This window comes from Rhinichthys klamathensis, unplaced genomic scaffold, assembly GCF_029890125.1.
Source record: "Rhinichthys klamathensis goyatoka isolate OS25496 unplaced genomic scaffold, OSU_Roscu_1.1 h1tg000329l_1, whole genome shotgun sequence".
NCBI lineage: Eukaryota > Metazoa > Chordata > Actinopteri > Cypriniformes > Leuciscidae > Rhinichthys > Rhinichthys klamathensis.
This window is the reverse complement of record NW_026606844.1, coordinates 2,179,991-2,201,909: the sequence shown is the minus strand read 5'-3', so window position 1 is coordinate 2,201,909 and position 21,919 is coordinate 2,179,991. Positions and strand designations below refer to the sequence as shown.

At 39.1% G+C, this 21,919-nt stretch overlaps 1 protein-coding gene across 1 annotated transcript; it reads left to right on the top strand.

Annotated features, from left to right (window-relative positions):
• The first annotated feature begins 8,330 nt into the window (after positions 1-8,330).
• Positions 8,331-12,565, top strand: LOC130105810 (olfactory receptor 142-like). Its single transcript, XM_056272002.1, is given in 4 exon segments — positions 8,331-8,383; positions 8,385-9,110; positions 11,136-11,253; positions 12,500-12,565. Coding segments are annotated over 4 exon segments (963 nt in total).
• The last annotated feature ends 9,354 nt before the right edge of the window (positions 12,566-21,919 follow it).

The window sequence follows — 21,919 nt, the reverse complement described above, 5'->3', positions numbered from 1 at the left end:
TTCTTGTGTTGAATATCTATCCCTAATTATTTTAAGACAGATATAGCCTATCCTTCTGAATTTTTAGTGTTTACATAGGCTACTTTGTTAGGCCTATTGCTAGTGATTATTTAGGCCTACGTATGGTATCTGAATAGAAATTAAATCGATTAGCCTATGCCTTTGCAATAATTTTCGTAAAAATAAAAATGTATTAACAAGTTAAAACTGAAATGCGCGAATTTTAAACTATATTCTGTTTACAGGTTACGGCTGGTACAACCATGATCTGCTCCTTATTATACGAAAGTAGTAGAATATGATTATACTGAGCTTTAAATATAGGCTATAGGACTCCACGCAAACAAAGTCACACAGTCACTGTCCTCAATCAATGAAATTAAATCGGAAAGAAAATCCTGTTGTTCATTATCCGTATACGCACGAGATCTGCTCCAGTTTAGAGTAGAGACCGCGTCGCCGTACGTTTATATGTTGTTTTTCCGTTTATCATGAACCCTGTCAACATAATGTCTGAGAAATTAGACATAAATACAATACTCTGTGCGCAAAAGTAGGCCTTCACGTGCGCGGGCTCTAAAAATAAGATCTGCGGACTGTGGCTATAAGATGCGTCTGGGGCACTTCTGCGGTACACTCGGACTTTTTGAATGAACAGCGTGGGGCGTGATTTGCACATTGGGCGTGACTTCTGATTGTCACGCAGTAAGAGGGCGTGGTATTTACCTTAAGCGTCACAACGGGGTCAGTGTGGGGAAAATAAAAACAAAAATGTTACTTAATAACGAAGGGAATTTCACTTCAATTCTGTCTCTTCCCCTTTTGCAATAATACTTTATTTTTTATTTGGCTATGTTCTACAGTATGTCAACTCTATTTTTCTTTGTAAAATCATAGAAATGCACACACTTGAAGCAAAAAAGCAAAAAATATGTTAGGTCAGACAAATGTCCTGCATCGCTTCAAATCTTGCTTGTCCGTACTGAACTTTTCTGTTTAATTGCCTCCTGTTTAATTGCTTCACTGACTCAGTATGACACTGTATTCCAATTTATATCTGCTGCACATCTCAAGAGAGCATTGGAACTATTCAGTGATGCAATATATGTTTACCTATGTGGTAAATAAAGACAAAAAGATGATGAAAAAAGTCATGAATAAAATCAAGAAAATTCCGTATTTATTTATTTTTGCTTCTTCTTAAGAAGAAATACTTTAATTTTTAAAGAAAATGATGTAAAAAAAAAAAACTCGTTTTATCCTAACTTGTTAAAATAAAACCTCAAAATGTTGGATAAAAGCTGGATTCAGAGTATGTATCTTGTTAGTGCTATTATCACTATTATTCCCAGATGCACATTATAATAATCTCTCTGGAGTGCAAAATATCCTGAGATATTATATAAGATAATGACATTTTTTACAATGACCTTCATTCTCAGCTCACATAGTCACAGTGACATACAGTAAATATCACAATCTTTATATTATACTGATTTATTTACTTTTTAATGAAAAAAAATAATAATAATAACAAATTACACATAACTACACATAGATTTTCTTTTGTACAATCTTCTTTTAGTTTTTACAAAGGTTTACTATATATCCATCCCCAAATCAAGAAAAGTTGGGACATTTTGTAAAATGCAATTTGCAGTTCGATTTGTTATTCTCTTTCAACTTTATTTTTACTGACAAAAGTACAAAGAAAATATTTCTGTTTTCACTGAACAGCTTAATTTTATTTTGTAAATATAAATAAATTAAATTTTTGATGCCTGCAACACACTCCAAAAAATACACAATATTGTGGAAAAATTCAGGGAATCCAGAGAAATCTCAGGACATGCAGGGCAAGGAAGGAAACCTCTGTTGAATGTGTGTGACGTTTGAGCCCTAAGATTGCATTGCGTGAGAAACTGTCATGCTACTCTGTTAAATACAGTCACATGGGCTCAGGAGTACTTTGAAAAAATGTTGTCACTTGACACAATTTGCTGCTGCATCAAGGAATGCCACTTGAATCTCTGTTACGCAAGGAGAAAGCTGTACATCAGTTCTATGCAAAGATCCAGGCGAGTTCTCAGGGCCAGAGATCATCTCAGATCCAAAACAGTGGAAATGTGTGCTGCGGTCAGATGAATCCATGTTTCAGCTTTGTTTTGGGGAAAAATGGACATTGAGTTCTCAGTCCCAAAGACGAAAAGGACCACTTTCATCAGCAACAGGTACAAAAGCAAACATCTGTCATGGTATGGGGGTGCATCAGTGCAAACGGCATGGGTTACTTGCATGTGTGTGGCCTATCATTGACGTGGATGCATATATTGGGATTGTACAGAGACATACAGTATACTGCCATCAAGATAACATCTTTCCTGGGAAGCAAGACAATGCCAGGCCTCATTCAGCATGTGCTAAAACAGAGTGGTTTTGTAGACACTTTACACCATACAGTAGAGTGGATGTGCCTGACTGCTTGCCTGCAGTCCAGATCTATCCCCTACTGAAAATGTATGGCCCATCATGGAAAGGAAAACCAGACAATGATGACCACGGACTGTTGAGCAGATGTCTCATATCAGTCGAGATTGGGCAAAAAAATCCACTTGCAAAACTGCAACAATTAGTTTTCTCAATTCCCAAACATTTAAAAAGTGTAATTAAAAGGAAAGGTGATGTGACACAGTGGTAAACATAAAAATTGTTTATATTTACAAAATATAATTAAGTTGTTCAGTAAAAACATTGGAAATCTTTTCTTTGTACTTTTGCCAGTGAAATAAATTTGAAAGATAATTAACAAATCACAGATTCTTTTTACATTTTACAAAATGTCCTAACCTTTCTTGATTTGGGGTTGTATTTTGTTGATTAGATTGTTTCATCAAAAAGATAAATTATCATGATATTTCACAATAAAAATTCTTAAATGGACTTTTTTAATCACAATATTAAATTCACATTTTACAAGCGAATTTTTAATTTATTTATTTATTATTATTATTCTAAAACAAAGAGAAAAAATGGTTTTGCAGTTTGTATGTGTAGCATAACTATTTTCAGTAAGAACAAGGGGCAACACTTTATTTTACAGTGTGTTTGTTACACATTGTCACGGTGTGGTGTATGCAGATGAAGACGCTGAGTCAAAAGGCTCCAATATAAACTTTTACTAACTAACACAGGTACAGAGAACATGGGCAGAAGGTACACACACACTTGATACAAAGTAAGACTAACACATGACAGTGACGATGACAGTGACAGAGACGATGACAATTAGATCGTGACGGTGACACACATGTTACTACAGTAATTACTATAAATTGTGCTTAATTACATGCAAGTAACCCTAAACCACACCCTAATCCTAACCCTGACCCCATACATAGTAAGTACATGTAGTTAATTATTATTACTCAGCACTTAAATAACACGGACACTTTAAAGTACAGTGTAACCGAACAAGTTCTTGCTGTTTTGAGTAAAATCATTTCATTTCTGTATACAGACATTGTCATGTAGTATACAGACATTGTCATTTAGTATACTTGATTAGTATGCCACCAGAGGCTTTGTTAATGACCTATGGCACCTCAGAGACTTTTGAAACTGTATGTTTGCTAACTATCGCACATTCTCAAAGCTCTGAGAAAAACAAGTCGCAAATGAAGACTATGGGGAAATGGCACACATCACTAAGTTTATGATACAGTGTCTGTTTGTATTTCTTACGATAAACAGCATATCATGTAAATGAGAGAGGATGGCGGAAAAAGAAATGGACATATAAAGCAACAAAGAGTCAAATAACATTCCCTGTATCAAATTTTTCCAAATAATCCCACTTACTCTTTTCTGTGAGGCAGAACTGTTGCCAACTGTTGGTAGCACCTGTTTGATTCAGTGATAGTAAACTGATGGCATTCTCATGCTCTCATATAATTTGTAAGACGCACATGCTGAGAGGTCAAAGTTCAGTTCTGTTCTGCCTTGCAGCAAACTATAAACCATTAAGCATGCCATAGTTTTTTTTTAATTACTTTTACATTATGTTTTCACTCTTTTTTTGATAAAACTGCCAAAAGTTAAAACAATTTATACACATTTTCTGTAACACTATTCAGTAAGGTTCTATTTATTATTTGCTTCATTAGTAAACATGTACTAACAATAAAGCATATAATAACCTTAGTTAATGTTGATTTAAACATTTATGAATATCAAAAATACTGTTGTGTTTTTGAATACTGTTAATATTATTGAATGGACCTGAGCTGACATGAAATAACAATGAACAGTTGAATTTTTATTAACAGACATTGACGTTAAAATCAATAAATACTGTAACAAACAAACTTTGCTCAGCATTAAAGGTGACCTATAATTCAAAATTGAATTTACCTTGGTATAGTCAAATAACAAGAGTTCAGTGCATGGACATGACATAGAGTGAATCTCAAACTGGACTGTTTTCGCGTTCTCATTTAATTCACGTTTATGAAAAACACCCCTGAAAAACGGTCGGTTCTCCACACAATACCGACTGTGACGCAATAGTCGGGATCATTAATATGTACGCATCCAAATATTTGCATATGCCAGCCCTCAATGCCAGACGGAACTGCGCAGCCGAAGCATGGCAGTTGCTCAGTGTGGATGTACCAACACAGTCTCATCCCAAGGCGTCATCTAACTGACGCTTCTGACCATGCGTCAACATGCCGACGCACACACCACCCCCCAAACGTCAACATGAGACGCTCATCCTCGGGCGTCATCAAATGCCGCGCACCCTTTAGCGTCAGTTAGATGACGCTTCCGTTATGGGTAGGTTTAGGTCTGGGGTAGGGTTAGGATTAGACCACTAGGAGGCGCGTCTCATATTGACGCTCAAGGGGTACCCTGTGCGTCGGCATATTGACGCATGGCCAAACATGGTCAAAAGCATCAGTTAGATGACGCCTTGGGTGTGAGACTGAGCTGGATGTACACATGAACACAAAAGTATTTTTTAGTTCCTTCATCTGAGCCTCTGAAGAAACAATGGGTTAATTTTATTTTCTCTGGAAATTTCCAAACATTTCACCGACGACTGTTTCCTCAACTTGGGCCAATACAGAGCTGGCCTCGGATCGAGCTTTATCGAGCTACCAAGCAACACTTTCTGATGTGTAATTGTTCAAGTTCAGACAGTTCTTTCTCTCAAAATCGTTCAATACTGTTTATGCATCAGTAAGTCAAGCCAGTGACTAAAATATCAGCTTCACATCGTTTCTTTTAGTAGGATGAAAATAATCGTATTTAAATTGTGAACAAATTATATACAGAAAGCGATCAAAGAACAATCTTTCCACACAGCGCGAGTTTATCTGGACACTTGCCAAACTCGTTATGAAATCAATGACGCACGTTACTGCACAACGAAGCTCTTACTGTATTTACATCATCGTGTTTGCATTGGTGAAAGCAGAGAGAGTGCAGAAACTGCTTTGCAATGATAAGATCTTCATTCTCGCGATCAACACACTGTCATCTGCTCAATGCTCATCACGGCAACATTTTATGTGATGGGAATAGATCTAAATACTTTAAAAACATCTCACGATTCGTTAATCTCGATAGCTGTTATAGTAAAAACGTATAAAAGCAGTAGTAAAAGTATTCGGGAGAGAGTTTCACATGTAATGCGTAGCTATTTCATATGCAAGCATGTCAGCCAATCACAGCAGTGGCCGCGGTTACACTGAATCCCACAGCAGACACGCCCCTTCAAACAGAGTGTTCAAATCAGAGGCTAAAAGCAGGCTAGGAAAAATGCCATTTATTTCTAAAGTATGATTATTTTTTATCTAAAAAACATACTAACATTATAAGGGTAACCCAGGAAACATTATAAAATAATAAAAAAAAACATACTAGGGCACCTTTAAATGTTAGTTAATGCATTAACTAAAGTTAACTAATGGAACCTTAAGTGTTACCAAAATATCACAAAAAACACTATAAACACCAAGTGCTAAATAAACTGCAATTTTAAAATGATCATTTATAAATTCTTAGCTCATAACATACTCGACATAATCAATAACAACAACAACAACAATAATAATAATAATAATAATAATAATGTTTTTAAAAAATGTTACACACGTTTAAAAAAAAAAAATCAAAAGGTACAATATGTACCATTCAGGTAATACCTCTCGAGCAATGTATAAATGTATGCTGAAATATAATTAAATAACAGGTTGTTTGTTTTTTCAAAACATCTATGATGTGCATTATGTGTGGTGAGTTGGCTTGAGTGATTTATGTTTCGTGCTTCAGAACGTCTGTATGGGAACATAGGGAGCATCGATGCTCCCTGGTTTTCACGGTGCATTGTAGGGTGAACGTTTCAGTGCACTGGAAGTATTTTGCAATTGAGACAGCCCTTAAAATGACAGATTCCCTGATTAGTGCCCTGACTACTGAACTAGGGATGCTTAAAATGCATCCTTTGGAAGCTTTGGACAGGTGAGTTTGATCAGGGTTGGATTAAAACTCTACAGGAAAGTGGATCTTACGTACTGCTTTAGGTAGGCTACTAGTTTTTAACAATTGCTAAGACACATTTCTTGAAATCTTCTCTCATTTTCTCACAACTTTAAACACAAAACCAATCTTCAAACTATATTCACAAAACCCCTGACTCTTATGGCAAAATCAAAAACAATTGCCTCAAAACAAATTTAACCAGTTCTTAAAATCAAACAATGCTTTCAGATCATACACAGCCAATCAATATATAAACACTAAATTGCATTTATTAAACACTACATCAAAAACTGTAGATCATGTAGTTACAGAAAAAAATTATATTGTGTACAGTAAACTAATTTCGAAATTACATAAAAAGTATAGTAATCACAATTTTGTAGGGTGAAAGTATTGTGTACTATTTGTACTGCATTGAATTGAATATTTTATAGTATTGAATGTCTGCAAAAGCCCAAAAGGTCAAAGAATACTCTAAATGAAAAGTACGTTACAGTATACTCAAAAAAATGTTAGGAGAGTGGAAGAGAGCACTGTTCATTCACCCCACCTTTCCTACTGAGACTCGAACCCACAAACTTCGATTACAAGTCTGACTCTCTAACCATTAGGCCACAACTGTACACTCAAAAAAGTTGTGCAACTGCAAAATCAATGTCAATGAGAGATTCATTCTGCCTCAGAACGTCTTCATGTTGGGTCCGGTCTAAGGACATCACATCTAAATCCTTAGGCTGGACCCAACATGAAGACGTTCTGAGGCAAAATTAATCTCTCATTGACATTGATTTTGCAGTTGCACAACTTTTTTGAGTGTACAGTTGTGGCCTAATGGTTAGAGAGTCAGACTTGTAATCGAAGTTTGTGGGTTCGAGTCTCAGTAGGAAAGGTGGGGTGAATGAACAGTGCTCTCTTCCACTCTCCTAACCACAACTGAGGTGCCCTGATTTTTGGGAAATATCAACTTTATTCAACAATCTCTTCTCTTCCATGTCATTCTCCTTCGCTATTCACTTAGTGTAAACAGTGCAGTGCTTCCAGGTTTTGTTGTTTTGTTTGTTTGTTTGTTTTTTGCACACAAAAAGTATTCTCGTCGCTTCATAAAATTAAGGTTGATCCACTGTCGTCACATGGACTATTTTAACGATGTCTTCACCACCTTTCTGGGCCTTAAAAGTTGCAATGACGTTGCTGCCTATGGCTAGTTCAGAAACTTCTTGGATTTCATCAAAAATATCTTAATTTCTGTTCCAAAGATGAACAAAGGTCTTACGGGTTTGGAATGACATGGGGGTGAGAAATGAATGACAGAATTTTCATTTTGGGTGAACTAACCCTTTAAGGTACTAATATACACCCTTTAGAGGCAAATTAATGTTCAAAGTTGTACCGCCCCAGTGACAACTTTTGTACCTTTTTTTTTCTGAGAGTGTATAAAGAACTGATTATCCCTGGAGCCGTGCATCAGCTGTTTTACATCATTCCCTTCTATATATTCATAAACAATTGTCGGTTAACTGGCATATATCTGTGTTTGAAGCAGAATGCACTTTATGGTACCTTGTGAAAGAGGTATGCAATCTAGTGTGCCTTCGTTCTAAATTTTCTTAACCAGCCGATGACAGGTTGATTCTGGAATTATCAAACGAAACTCCTTTGGTTGATTACAATTATCAAAATTATCTGCATTTTTCTTTTGAAAAATGTGTATTTACATTTAAACTGTGAATTATGTATTGTGTACATACAGATTTCTAAAACTGTTCTACGGACTTTAACTCATCATGCCAGTGGGAAACGTCAGCTTTGTAAAGGATTTTGTCATAATCGGGTTTCCAGCCTCATTACTATGGCCTTTTATCAGCACTCCTGTTTTTTGTTTATGTGTTTACAATGGTTGGGAATGCTGTATTTTTTACATTGTTTGTAATGACTAAGAGCCTTCAGAAGCCTGTATATTATTTCATTATAAATCTTGTTGTGTGTGATGTACTATTCAGCACCACTACATTGCCAAAGATAATTAGCAGGTATTGGTTCCAAGATGGGACCATTTCATTCTTGGGTTGCTTTATTCAGATGTTTTTTGTGCACTATTTTGGCTCAGTCACTGCACGTTTGTTGGCAGTAATGGCTATAGATCGCTATGCAGCAATCTGTTTCCCATTTCGTTATCATAGTATCATGACAAACAGAAATGTACTCCTTTTGATTCTGGGCTCTTGGATGTTGGGTTTGGTAGGCCCTTTGATGATGGTCATTCGAGCTTACCCTCTCCCTTATTGTGCAAGTAACACCATTGTGCACTGTTACTGTGATCATATTGCCATCACAACACTGGCATGCACAGACAGAGAAGAATATAGTTATCCAGCATTCATTCATGCTATGATAGTACTACTGGGTTCTCTTGCTGTTATTGTTTTCTCTTACTGCGCCATCATTGTGGTAGTTCTGCGTATATATAGCGCTCAAGGAAGGATGAAGACTTTCTCCACCTGCAGTCCTCAGCTCATCATAATTGCTCTTTTTTTCCTACCCAGGTGTTTTAATTATTTATCAAGCAATTGTCACAGGTCGGGGGGGGCAAGCCAGACTGCGCCCACCCCTCAAACCCAGGACCACCGAGGAGCGTACCAGAGACCAGGCAGACAAGAAGAATTTCTAAAAATAACAATCTTTATTGAATAAAAACAAGAATTAAAAGTCTTAATGCGGGCTTCGTCTCTCTTTCCAGGGAGGAGGAGGCCGAGGGGTTCACTGTGGAGGCCCGGGTTACTGGCAGCCACGGAGGAGGGGGCCGAACGCCCGTTTGGCGTGCAGGTAAGTAACGTGGTAAGGAGGCTCTTTTCGGCGTAATACAGGCGGACGACGGTCCGGGCAGACCAGGGCCGGGACCACGGGCCAGGAGGGGACTCTCTCCACCGGACAGGTGGGTAGCAGGTAAGTTTTTCCCAAGCGTCAGCTATTCGGGAGGTGATCGGCACAGGGGGCGATGGAGTCCAGGAGGAGGACTCGCTGCCGGTCAGGTAGGTAGTCGGGTAGGCAGGTCTCCTCCGTGTAGGGTGCTCTCCCCCGTGGCATCACTGAGCAGCAGGTGTGAGGTCCCCCGAGTGCCTTTCCGCCCTTGACGGCTCCAGCCAGAGACAAGGGTACCCTGTATAATCCAGGACAGAGACAAGTGTGCAGGTTCAATTCTATTTCGGTGAAATATGGACTTACGGCTGGAGCGGGTGGTTCGGGACAAGCAGCGCTGCTGCTGGGGTGTGTCTCTCCTCTGAACAGGCAGCGCACGAGAAGGCCGAGGCAGAAGAATCTTCTATTTAAATAGGCAAAGCCTTTGATACAAGAACGAACAGGATCCTTTCGTATAATGGAGAATCGGCTTACGGCTGGACTGGGTTGCTCCACACAGGCACTAGGGCTGGGGTGTGTCTCTCCTCCGAACAGGCAACACCCAAGAAGGCAGTGGCAGAAGAACCTTAAATAGACGGAGCATTTGATACAAGAACAAACATGATCCTTTCGTATAATGGGGAATCAGGCTTACGGCTGGGCTGGGTGGTTCCCACGGTAACACGAAGGCTGGGGTGTGTCTTTCCTCTGAACAGGCAGCACACAAGGCGGTGGCAGAGGAATGTTCTATTTAAATAGACAGGACAAGTTAAACAGGACAATCACACTCCTCTCCCATATCATAGGACCTGGTGGCCGAAGTGGAACATACTCATCCAACCTGAGGGCTTCGTTCCGCAAACACTGGCGAGAATGTGAACTGGAGAATAACTGGCGGTTAAATAAACATGTACATCCACACACTGCAACTTCACGTCAAGTCCAATACTGTGTGACACTTCAATTCAGGCACCGCAATCCACTCTCAAATCTTAGTGCAATAAGGCCAGCACTCACCCAATGTTCAATCCCTCCACTGTTGCGCTGATTCAACACTCAGAAGCTGATGAGATGCAGAGGATTTCGCATCGCATGGAACACAGCGTCTTCAACACTCTTTCACACGCAGAAGATATCAGGGTTTCAAAGATGAATCAGTTCACACTCTTAGTGGTAATTATATTTGTGGTCAACACACTTCACAATTCCTTATCCAATTCAGTGCAAGACATGCATTTACACGGATCCGGTGTTTCATTACTTATCTTTCTCCCTCAAGTGATGGCATTCTCCAATCTTGACTCAATCTCCACAATTCACTCACTTCACATCGAATTCACGTTCCAGCTTGCACTCCCTCAATCACCGTTGCACCCCTTTCCAGTCAGATCCTCACAGCCGCTCCAAAGATCCCAGCAAACCCAAGCCACTGCCAAAGGAATCGATCTCTCCCGGGGGAGTACCACACTCAAATGCCTTTTCCTTTTCCTTTTAACTGCCTCTCTGGGCCGTGTTTTCCCAATCACAGATCCCCACACCAAACACCCGCACCTGGCACCGCTTAGCTAATCAGCTGCCGCTGTCATGGCAACTGACAACAAGCAGACCAGCACGGTGTGCCGGTGAAATCGTCCCGGGGGGAAACACACTCCTAGCGGAAATTAGTTCCGCTAGATTTGTCACCTTGTGACACACAATATTAATATAAAGTTCAGTACTGATTTGCGATTAGTCATTATTATGATGTATAGTCTGCTACCACCCATGATCAACCCCCTCATTTATTGTTTGAGAACAGATGAGGTAAAGAAGGTTTTTATCAGACAAATTCAAAGAAAAAAAGTAGACCTCAAACCAGGGCAGAGCTGATTGTACCAATATTTTTCTGTAGCTTGTTTATTTTATTCACAGCTCATCAGCACCAACACACACATTTTAGTCCCATCTGCCCTCTTTACAAGTGCTGCTTGTTGACTTATTGGTGATGTGCAGTGTTGGGAAAGTTCATTTTCTACATGAACTAGTTCAAAGTTCAGTTCACAAATTTTAAAATGAACTAGATCAGGTTATAGTTCATACTTCAAAAAATGAACTAGTTCATAGGTCTTTTTTTCCATAATTATGTTGCTGCCAGCTTTTTTTTAAATTTTTTTAATTATTGCCACAGCCCATATACAACCACAGACAGGAATTATTTTATCGACGGGCAAAGTTTGCACAGAAATGTAAGATTTTTCCCATCCTCACCGACCTTGTCATACAACTCGTTTAAATAATCATACGACGCCTCCTCGCTCGCTGCTTTGTCGAATACATGCTGCTTTTTGTCTTGATGACGCATGCGGCTAGCCTGGCTCCGCCCTCCTACGCACTTCCGCTCAATTTCATTTTCCTTCAGTACTACGTCTGGGATTGTGCTGTAGACTTTGGTTTTCTCCGATCAATTTTTTGTAGGGCCAATCAGCGAACAGAGGGAGTGGCTGAGAACGATGACGTCGTGCGTTATTTTGAGTTGTAGTTCAGTAATGGCAGCGGAGAAAGATGCGAGCGAAGCCATTCGGTCCGTTGTAGCAACGCTGCCGAATATTAAGAAGTTAAAGCCGGAGCAAGAACAATCTTTGCTTAGGTTTATTTTGGCCATGATGTGGCCCTCCTCCCCACGGAGTTCGACATACATCACGAGCAAACGTTAGCGATTGGTGGCAGATCCAGAGTGACTCTGGGCAGATCCAATAGTTTTAGACTTCAATAGAGTACCCGCCTACAAGGAAGTTAACGATTGTCAATGGAGCGGTGCCAGACTCTCTGTACAAATGCAATGTACGAGAGTCTGGTAAAACCAGGCTAGCATGCGGCGGCCGCGGTGCGACACTGGTAGCTGGTGTTGCCAGATTGGGGTTTTTTTCCGCTACATATTAAGGCCTGTTTACGTGTGTTTTAGCCGGGTTTTCGCCTGGAAGGCTCTATAGAAATCTGGCACCCTATTGAACACAGTTAAACTGAGAGAGCGTGCGTTCACAGACACCAGAATGAACGCGTTCACAGTAACGTTCATCAGGCAATTCAGCAGAGATGGAACCAAGTCACACATGTGCAAGTCTCAAGTAAGTCTCAACAAGTCTAACCTTCAAGTCTCAAGTATTTTTTTCCAGGGCAAGTCAAGTCAAGTCACAGGCTATGTCAAGTCAATTCAAGTCAAGTCCAAGTCACCTTATTGTTGTAATTTTACCTGCAGAATTTGATCTACGGGCGTCAGTTTGGTTTGAAATGAACAGAGGCGCATTCGGAAGTGCATTTGGGTACAATGTTTTGAAAGACGGTGTCCTGTAGCTTACTAATTTAAAGAAATAAAAATGTATACAAAAATGTGATGTCCGACTTCTTTTATAGGCGGCGAGCTACATAGGCCTACCGTGCACCCCCCCCCACCTCCCAACAAAACCATACTTTTCTGAAAGGTCTGGATGTGTAGAATATGAATCTGAATGTTAACATTGAAAATTTTGGGTTGCACTACCTGTTTTAGGTCTGTGAATAGGGAAACCTTAAAAAACGATTTTAAGCGATTTTAACACGTCGAAATTGGCCTAGTCAATCAGAACTGCTTTTAGGTGACCCATTACACACTCAAACTTAACATATGATGACTTAGGTCAAAGGGCACCCTATACTGCTTCCTGGTAAGTGACTAAAATTAATATAGTTAAGGCCTTATGTTGATTTAATGAGCCCATTTCCTATATACACACATGAAGGGCCAATCCCAAAGTGAGACCTGAGGACTAAGGACTAAAGACTCACAGACTTAATTGATCTCAGGTGCTAAGTGAGTGAGTGTGTGAGACCACATGGGCTCAGATAGGTATAGATGGGATTGGAACAGCACTTCACAATGTTTAATAACAAAGACGTTGCTGACACGTGCACCATCTACGTGTGTCGTGCTGTTGTTTACCTTTGTAATTTCCGGATTTCCCATGCACACAGACACACAATAACTATATACAAAAACTACAAACAACATGGAAAAGAACTATATACAGCATGCAAGCATGCACCCAGACACACAATAACTATATACTAGAACTACATACAGCATGGAAAATAACTATATACAGCATGCACACAATATTGGGGATATTCAAATTAAATGACCCATCATACCACTGATCAGCTCTACCAAACTTGGATGTCTTTTCCAGTAATAAACAAACACTGTTAAGTTGTTTTGATTGATACTGTGAAGCAGCTTTGATACAATCTGTATTGTGAAAAGCGCTATATAAATATATTTGACTTGACTTGACTTGACACACACACACAAATTCACAAGAACTATATACAGCATGCACACAGACACACACAATAACTATATACAATAACTACATACAGCATGGAAAAGAACTATATGCAGCATGCACACAGACACACAAACGCACAATAACTATATACAAGAACTACATATAGCATTGAAAAGAACTAAATACAGCATGCACACACACACAAATTCAAAAGAACTATATACAGCATGCACACAGACACAAAATAACTATATACAAAAACTACAATCAGCATGGAAAATAACTATATAGTCTACAGCATGCACACAGACACACAAAATAACTAGGCCTATATAGAAAAACTAAAATCAGCATGGAAAAGAACTACAGGTCCTTCTCAAAAAATTAGCATATTGTGATAAAGTTCATTATTTTCCATAATGTAATGATAAAAATTAAACTTTCATATATTTTAGATTCATTGCACACCAACTGAAATATTTCAGGTCTTTTATTGTTTTAATACTGATGATTTTGGCATACAGCTCATGAAAACCCAAAATTCCTGTCTCAAAAAATTAGCATATCATGAAAAGGGTCTCTAAACAAGCTATTAACCTAATCATCTGAATCAACTAATTAACTCTAAACACCTGCAAAAGATTCCTGAGGCTTTTAAAAACTCCCAGCCTGTTTCATTACTCAAAACCGCAATCATGGGTAAGACTGCTGACCTGACTGCTGTCCAGAAGGCCATCATTGACACCCTCAAGCAAGAGGGTAAGACAGAAAGAAATTTCTGAACAAATAGGCTGTTCCCAGAGTGCTGTATCAAGGCACCTCAGTGGGAAGTCTGTGGGAAGGAAAAAGTGTGGCAAAAAACGCTGCACAACGAGAAGAGGTGACCGGACCCTGAGGAAGATTGTGGAGAAGGACCGATTCCAGACCTTGGGGGACCTGCGGAAGCAGTGGACTGAGTCTGGAGTAGAAACATCCAGAGCCACCGTGCACAGGCGTGTGCAGGAAATGGGCTACAGGTGCCGCATTCCCCAGGTCAAGCCACTTTTGAACCAGAAACAGCGGCAGAAGCGCCTGACCTGGGCTACAGAGAAGCAGCACTGGACTGTTGCTCAGTTTTGCATGTCATTCGGAAATCAAGGTGCCAGAGTCTGGAGGAAGACTGGGGAGAAGGAAATGCCAAAATGCCTGAAGTCCAGTGTCAAGTACCCACAGTCAGTGATGGTCTGGGGTGCCATGTCAGCTGCTGGTGTTGGTGCACTGTGTTTTATCAAGGGCAGGGTCAATGCAGCTAGCTATCAGGAGATTTTGGAGCACTTCATGCTTCCATCTGCTGAAAAGCTTTATGGAGATGAAGATTTCATTTTTCAGCACGACCTGGCACCTGCTCACAGTGCCAAAACCACTGGTAAATGGTTTACTGACCATGGTATTACTGTGCTCAATTGGCCTGCCAACTCTCCTGACCTGAACCCCATAGAGAATCTGTGGGATATTGTGAAGAGAAAGTTGAAAGACGCAAGACCCAACACTCTGGATGAGCTTAAGGCCGCTATCGAAGCATCCTGGGCCTCCATAACACCTCAGCAGTGCCACAGGCTGATTGCCTCCATGCCACGCCGCATTGAAGCAGTCATTTCTGCAAAAGTATTGACTAAATTGACCAAGTATTGACCAAGTATTGACTATTGAGTGCATAACTGAACATAATTATTTGAAGGTTGACTTTTTTTTTTGTATTAAAAACACTTCTTTTATTGGGCGGATGAAATATGCTAATTTTTTGAGATAGGAATTTGGGGTTTTCCTGAGCTGTATGCCAAAATCATCAGTATTAAAACAATAAAAGACCTGAAATATTTCAGTTGGTGTGCAATGAATCTAAAATATATGAAAGTTAAATTTTTATCATTACATTATGGAAAATAATGAACTTTATCACAATATGCTAATTTTTTGAGAAGGACCTGTATTGTCCATGTGTTTCTAGCTTAGCTTTGAGCTTTTCCCCACGAAATTTGGGATTGGGGAAGTTTGTGCATTCCAGATGAGCTATGTAGATTTTGTTTAGATCAGTCAATTTCATCATTTTGTTGCTGTCGATGATTTCCTTGTCAATTACTCGAGATACAGCACCAAATGCCTCACCGTGAGCTTCTACTAGTTGGATTTGTTTGGCCTTGTTTTCTGTGCTTGCACTTCTCCATTTTTCTCAATTTTGTGTATATTGGACTCTACATGATTTGTGGTATTTAGCTTCTGTAGCAAATAGATCCTTTCCTCTAATTCTGTGAAGCAAATTTTCAGCAAATTTTTGTTCTGCAACTTTGAGGACTGTTCTCCGCCCATCACACTCAAACTCTCTTAACCCCTTAGTCGTCCATATCCCTTTATTTTTTACCTTCTTCCGTGTAATTGAGTTGCAGAATATACAGTCAGGTGTGAAGAGCACCTTGTCACCAGTTGAGGCCCTCTGACTTTGCCTTGAACTTGCTGCTAATAGTTCAGGCTTCTGGTCGAGTCTTTTGAGATTCATGGTGAATCTTTGGTAGCATTCTCTGTGATATCCATCACCTTCTGTAATGGTGTCTGGTATAAGTTCACAGGTTACAGTCATTCTGTGAGCAGATTCCAGTGGTTCAGCCAATCTCTTGTCACGTATTTCTTTCATTCTGGCTAATCTTGCATCAGAATCTGCGTTTGCCCATAATTGCACGAGTGGTCCATATACAAGACCAGGGACATGCACAATGCATCTGGACTTTGGTTTTGTCCCATGACATCCCCTATGCCTTGAAGGACCTGCAGTCACTTGGCCCACTGACTCATGTCTTGACTCAGACATAACTGAGCAGTTCAGCTATGTTGAAGAAACCAACTACATAACCGACTAGATTATCTATGTGTATGAGATATGTGTGTGTGTGTGTGTGTATGTATAAGCTACTGGACGTCTAAAATTTCCATTAGGGATTAATAAAGTATATCTCTATTAATCTATCAAATGTCATTTAAAATAATTAAAAACAAATATTTAAAGTAAGCATCAATGTAGTGTAGTAAGACGGGTCAATTATATTAAATTGTAAACTAAAATATCAAACATCGAGCAATTCAGTGAAACAAATTTCTTGCTGTATAGGAAGAGGATGCAGACTTGGAGGATCTGTCTGTGTGAGTAAGAACAGTCTTTCAGGACAGTCTTTATATACCTGTCTGACAGAGGAAACTATTAATGAAAATTCAACAAATATCTTATTTTGTCATTGGATGAACAATCCAGACAGGTTTCTGATTTGTCAGTGAGCCACACACCTTTGATGGAAAGGGTAATGAGGGTTGGAATGTTAGCACGTTAGCATATTAACTGATACTATGGAAATGGACCTTGATCGATTATATCCATACAAGGCCTTAACTATATTAAACAAAAAATAATTAAAAACAACTATTTAAAGTAACTATCAATGTAGTGTAGTAAGAGTATTGGGTCACCTAAAAGCTGTTCTGATTGACTAGGCCAATCTCGACGTGTTAAAATAGCTTAAAGTCGTTTTTTAGGGTTTCCCTATTCAGGGCTAAAACAGGTAGTGTATCCCAAAAATGTCAATGTTAACATTTATATTCATATTCTACACATCCAGACCTTTCAGAAAAGCATGATTTTGTCAGGGGAGGGGGTTGGGGTGTATGATAGGCGAATCTAGGTCGTGGCCTATGCATGAAATGGGCTCATTATATCAACATAAAGCCTTACCTATGTTAATTTTAGACACCTACCAATAAGCAGCATGGTAGATATTTGACCTAAGTCATCATATGTTAAGTTTGAGTGTGTATTGGGTCCCCTAAAAGCTGTTCTGATTGACTAGGACAATCTCGACGTGTTAAAATCGCTTACAATCGTTTTTTAGGGTTTCCCTATTCACAGGCCTACAGGTAGTGCAACCCAAAATTTTCAATGTTAACATTCAGATTCATATTCTACACATCCAGATCTTTCAAAAAAGTATGGTTTTGTTGGGAGGTGGGGGGGGGTGCACGGTAGGCCTATGTAGCTCGCCGCCTATTATGAAGAAGAAAGCCTTAAGTTTTCAAAAAGCATTAGACATATGACCCACTATTCTGCTTCGTGTATCCTATATCAATGAATTCAAACATGCTTTCGCGCGTTGGCTGGCACTGAGCCAGAGACATAGCCTATGCTCTCAGTGCTGTCATATATCCACAACTGTTCAGTGTTTTCAACCACATAATTTTTATTTTAGGTTTCAGACATTTAAATACACATAAGTAGGCCTACTAGCAAAAAAAAATGTACACACTGATGTCAATAATAATCCTTTCCATTATAATAAGACGACACGTTTTATTCATATCAGTTACACATTGTGTAAATAGCTTTACATTTTACCCTATGATTCTCCCAGTTCACTGGTCACTTACTTTCATGTAGGCCTATTTCGTGAGAAGTTGAGAAATTGACGTGTTGTAAACTAACATGGCGCCGCCCATTCGCACATACAGCTCAACTAACGCGATCGTTATAGGTGTTTAAAGAACAAAACACATCCACTTCCACATATTTGACAATCGGAATATCAGTATTTCATGTTATAGCTAATACATTTGTGAACATTTTGAATAAAACAGGAAAAATTACATAAAAGCAGATCATCTAATGGTGCGTTCAAGTCCTCCTGGGAAGTTCGTACGTACGAGGTGGGAAGTCGTGTTTACGACGGCAGGCGCGTTCAAGTCACTTTCGTCGGAGTAAGATGGCGGAGTACTTTCTCTTAATTAATTACACAAAAATACAGTAAGGTTCTTAAAGGTTCTTAAAGTTCTTAAACTCTTGTTCTAGAAAATGAAGAACAAATAAATTGGCATCAGATGTACTCTGTTTTTTAATGTTTTTAATTAATTTATGAAGCCACTGCCAACTTTATCGTTACATTTTGCATTGTTATATTATAATGCCATCATATTCTGTGCAAGCAATTAGCTTAAAGGGATACTCCACTTTTTTTGGAAATAGGCTCATTTTACAACTCCCCCAGAGTTAAACTGTTTAGTTTTACCGTTTTTTAATCCATTCAGCCGATCTCCGGTTCTGGCGGTACCACTTTTAGCATAGCCTAGCATACATCATTGAAGTGGACAAGACCATTAGCATTTCTAAAAATATATACTATCATTCCTGCGTAGTAATCAAGTAACTTTACTGCCGTACCATGAGTGCAGCAGGCGTAATGATATGACGCAGCGCCTGAAAATAGGCTACTTTCCGTCAACCGAACGGAACTATTTTCAGGCGCTGCGTCATATCATTACGCCTGCTGCTCTCATGGTACGGCAGTAAAGTTTCTTGTCAGTTGATGGGTATCAATTTATCACACACCAATTTAGAACCTTCAATAGGGGCCCGATTCATTCATAGGGGTCAGTTCACTCAGTTTTGGAACAATGGATCCAGAGAGACGTGAAAGAAGAGGTCGATGACACCAGAGAGGAGAAGGAAGAGGAAGGGCAAGGGCAAGGGCAAGGAGACAAGCAGTCTCAGATAAAAATTGTGCCACTCTTGACCATGTCCCTGTCCATGATATGACTATGAGGGAGGCTGGGCAATGAGTACAGCCAAACTTGAGTTGCTTCACCGTCGCCTCGATCATACGAACCTTCAGGGAGGAAAATAGGAAGGTGTACTTCAGACTGCTCTCTACTGTAACTTTTGAGTGCTGTGCTCTGCTGTTACATTTACATGTGTGTACTGTAGATGTTGCACTATACTTCTGTGATAAAAAGAAATGCATCCAATTGCCTAGCATACAAAATAGTTTCTGAATGCTTCCATTTTGTAAAAAGGACGGTACAGTAATCAGTGCTTCACAGAGACGATGGAATGGAAGAGGTCTGCCTAGATATTTCAGTTGATGGGTGCCAGGGGTGGATCAGGCATGCAAGTGGATTTTACCCCCGCTGCCTGGCTAGGGCCAATGTTAGCCTGTGATGCTGACGAGATTCTGTCCCAGACCAAAGATGGGGTGCTGGGGCAGAGTAATATTTTTGTTTTTGTTTGGTGTATTGTCCTGTAGAGTATTAAGGAATAAAAAATGTGCAAATGTATACATTTGTTGTGTTTTTGTTGCATGTCATGTGAAAAGGTTTTTGAGGGGTAGAACCACAAGCAAGATAACTTGCGTATTGTCAGTTTTTGTAGTATTGTTTTGAATTTATCTCACCAGTGTGTAAGACTGTGTAGTGCAGGTGTTTTTGAGGGCTTATGTGTCATGTCAGAGGCCAAAGTTTGGTTTTTCAGCAAGATTTAATGGTTTTGAGCGGAGAGCTTCATTTTGTGTTATGGATTTGTGTTTAGAGTTTCGAGAAAATGAGGCATACTTTCAAGAAATCTGTTTAAGCAATCGAGAAAAACTGTATGAAAGCATTTACTTAGCTTCATATAAATGTATTTACCATCCCTGATAGTTAAACATTTTTTATTTAGATCAGTGGTTCTCAACCTCTCCTGCAGGGACCCCCTGACACACCATGTTTCTGTTTTAACCCTGAAATGGCACACCTGATTCAATTAATTGAAGGCTTAATGAGTAGTTGACTAATTGATCAATTAACTAATTCCTACTTCCTACTCTAATAATGACTCATTAAGCCTTTAATTAATTGAATCAGGTGTGCCATTTCAGGGTTAAAACAGAAACATGGTGTGTCAGGGGGTCCCTGCAGGAGAGGTTGAGAACCACTGATTTAGATCTACCCCTGTTTCACTCCTGGTTTCTGAGACAAGGCTTAAGCCTAGTCCAAGACTAAAATGCAGGTTTGAGCTGTTTTAACTGAAAGAAACTTATCTTAAAATATGTCCTTGCCATTGTTTTGTCTCAAGATGCACACCAGTAATGTTTTTTCCCCCAAAGGCTTGTTTATAAAAAACTATGTAAATGTCCTAATTGAAATAAGGCCTAATCCTGGCTTAATCTAAGCTCTGTCTGTAAAACCAGGCCCTAGTGTTATTAACAAATATTAGGCCACCCTTGTCAATAATTTCATAATAAACCAAAAGAATAGGTACACAAAAATGCTTGAGTCAGAATGGACACTTAGATTAAAAATTTGAAGATTTAAATTAAATTGTCAAGCTTTTGATCTCAGGATTTTACACAGAAACAAACAACATACACCATTTTGAATTTACCACTAGATGACAGTAAAAGACCATTTATGCGGCTGAGATTTTACAGAAATGTGTGACATTGATTGTCTCATGAAATGTTACTTGAAAGACTTTGGAAACATTTTTTTTCTCTCCTTTGTTTTAATTCTAATTATTACTAATTAGAATAATACTTATTAATTAATAAAAAAGGCATAACATAAGGTAAAGGGGAGCACAGGCTCAGGGGAGAGCAATGTCTAAAATAACAAACAAAACAGCCCACTAATTAATTTTGGGAGTAATTTTAACTAACCTAAAAGAGAAAAAAATAAACATAAACTTCCCTCAACTCCTTTGCTGTACAAAAACAGGGACAAAAAGTAATATCAAAAGAAAAAGGCACTCCCCCCTTACAGCATCAGAATTTAGAAGGGCAACAATACCTTCTGCTTAAAGGGATAGTTCACCCAAAAATTGGCTCCATTGACATCTTTTTAATTAACACTTTGAAGGAAAGGTAGAAAAAACATAATTAAACTAGTCCATGTGACTACAATGGTTCAATCGTAATTTTATTAAGCGACTAGAATACATTTTGTGCTCCAAAAAAACCGAAATAACAACTTTATTCAACAATTTCTTCTAATCCGTATCAGTCTACGGCGCACGTTAACGAGAGCATATTATAATATATAAACTTTATCGACTAAAATAACTAGCTTCCGGCAGCCTTCCTACGCAAGTTGATTTACGCCAAAAGTGTCACGATGTATGGCGTAGGATGTAGGAGTAGCATACGCTTTTCAAACTCTCGCCTCTCGCGGTTCAAACAAACAGGGTTGGGCAACAAACTCAGGCTCCTCCGACATTTCTCTTTAAAAATTGTCAGTTTAGACTTCTAATTTGTGACTGGTGTTTTGTTTTGCTCTATCCGCTGTGCTTCGGCGTTTGTCATTACATTCTGCAACAAGGTCAAGGGATACTGTTTCGCCGTAAAACAATGTGTATG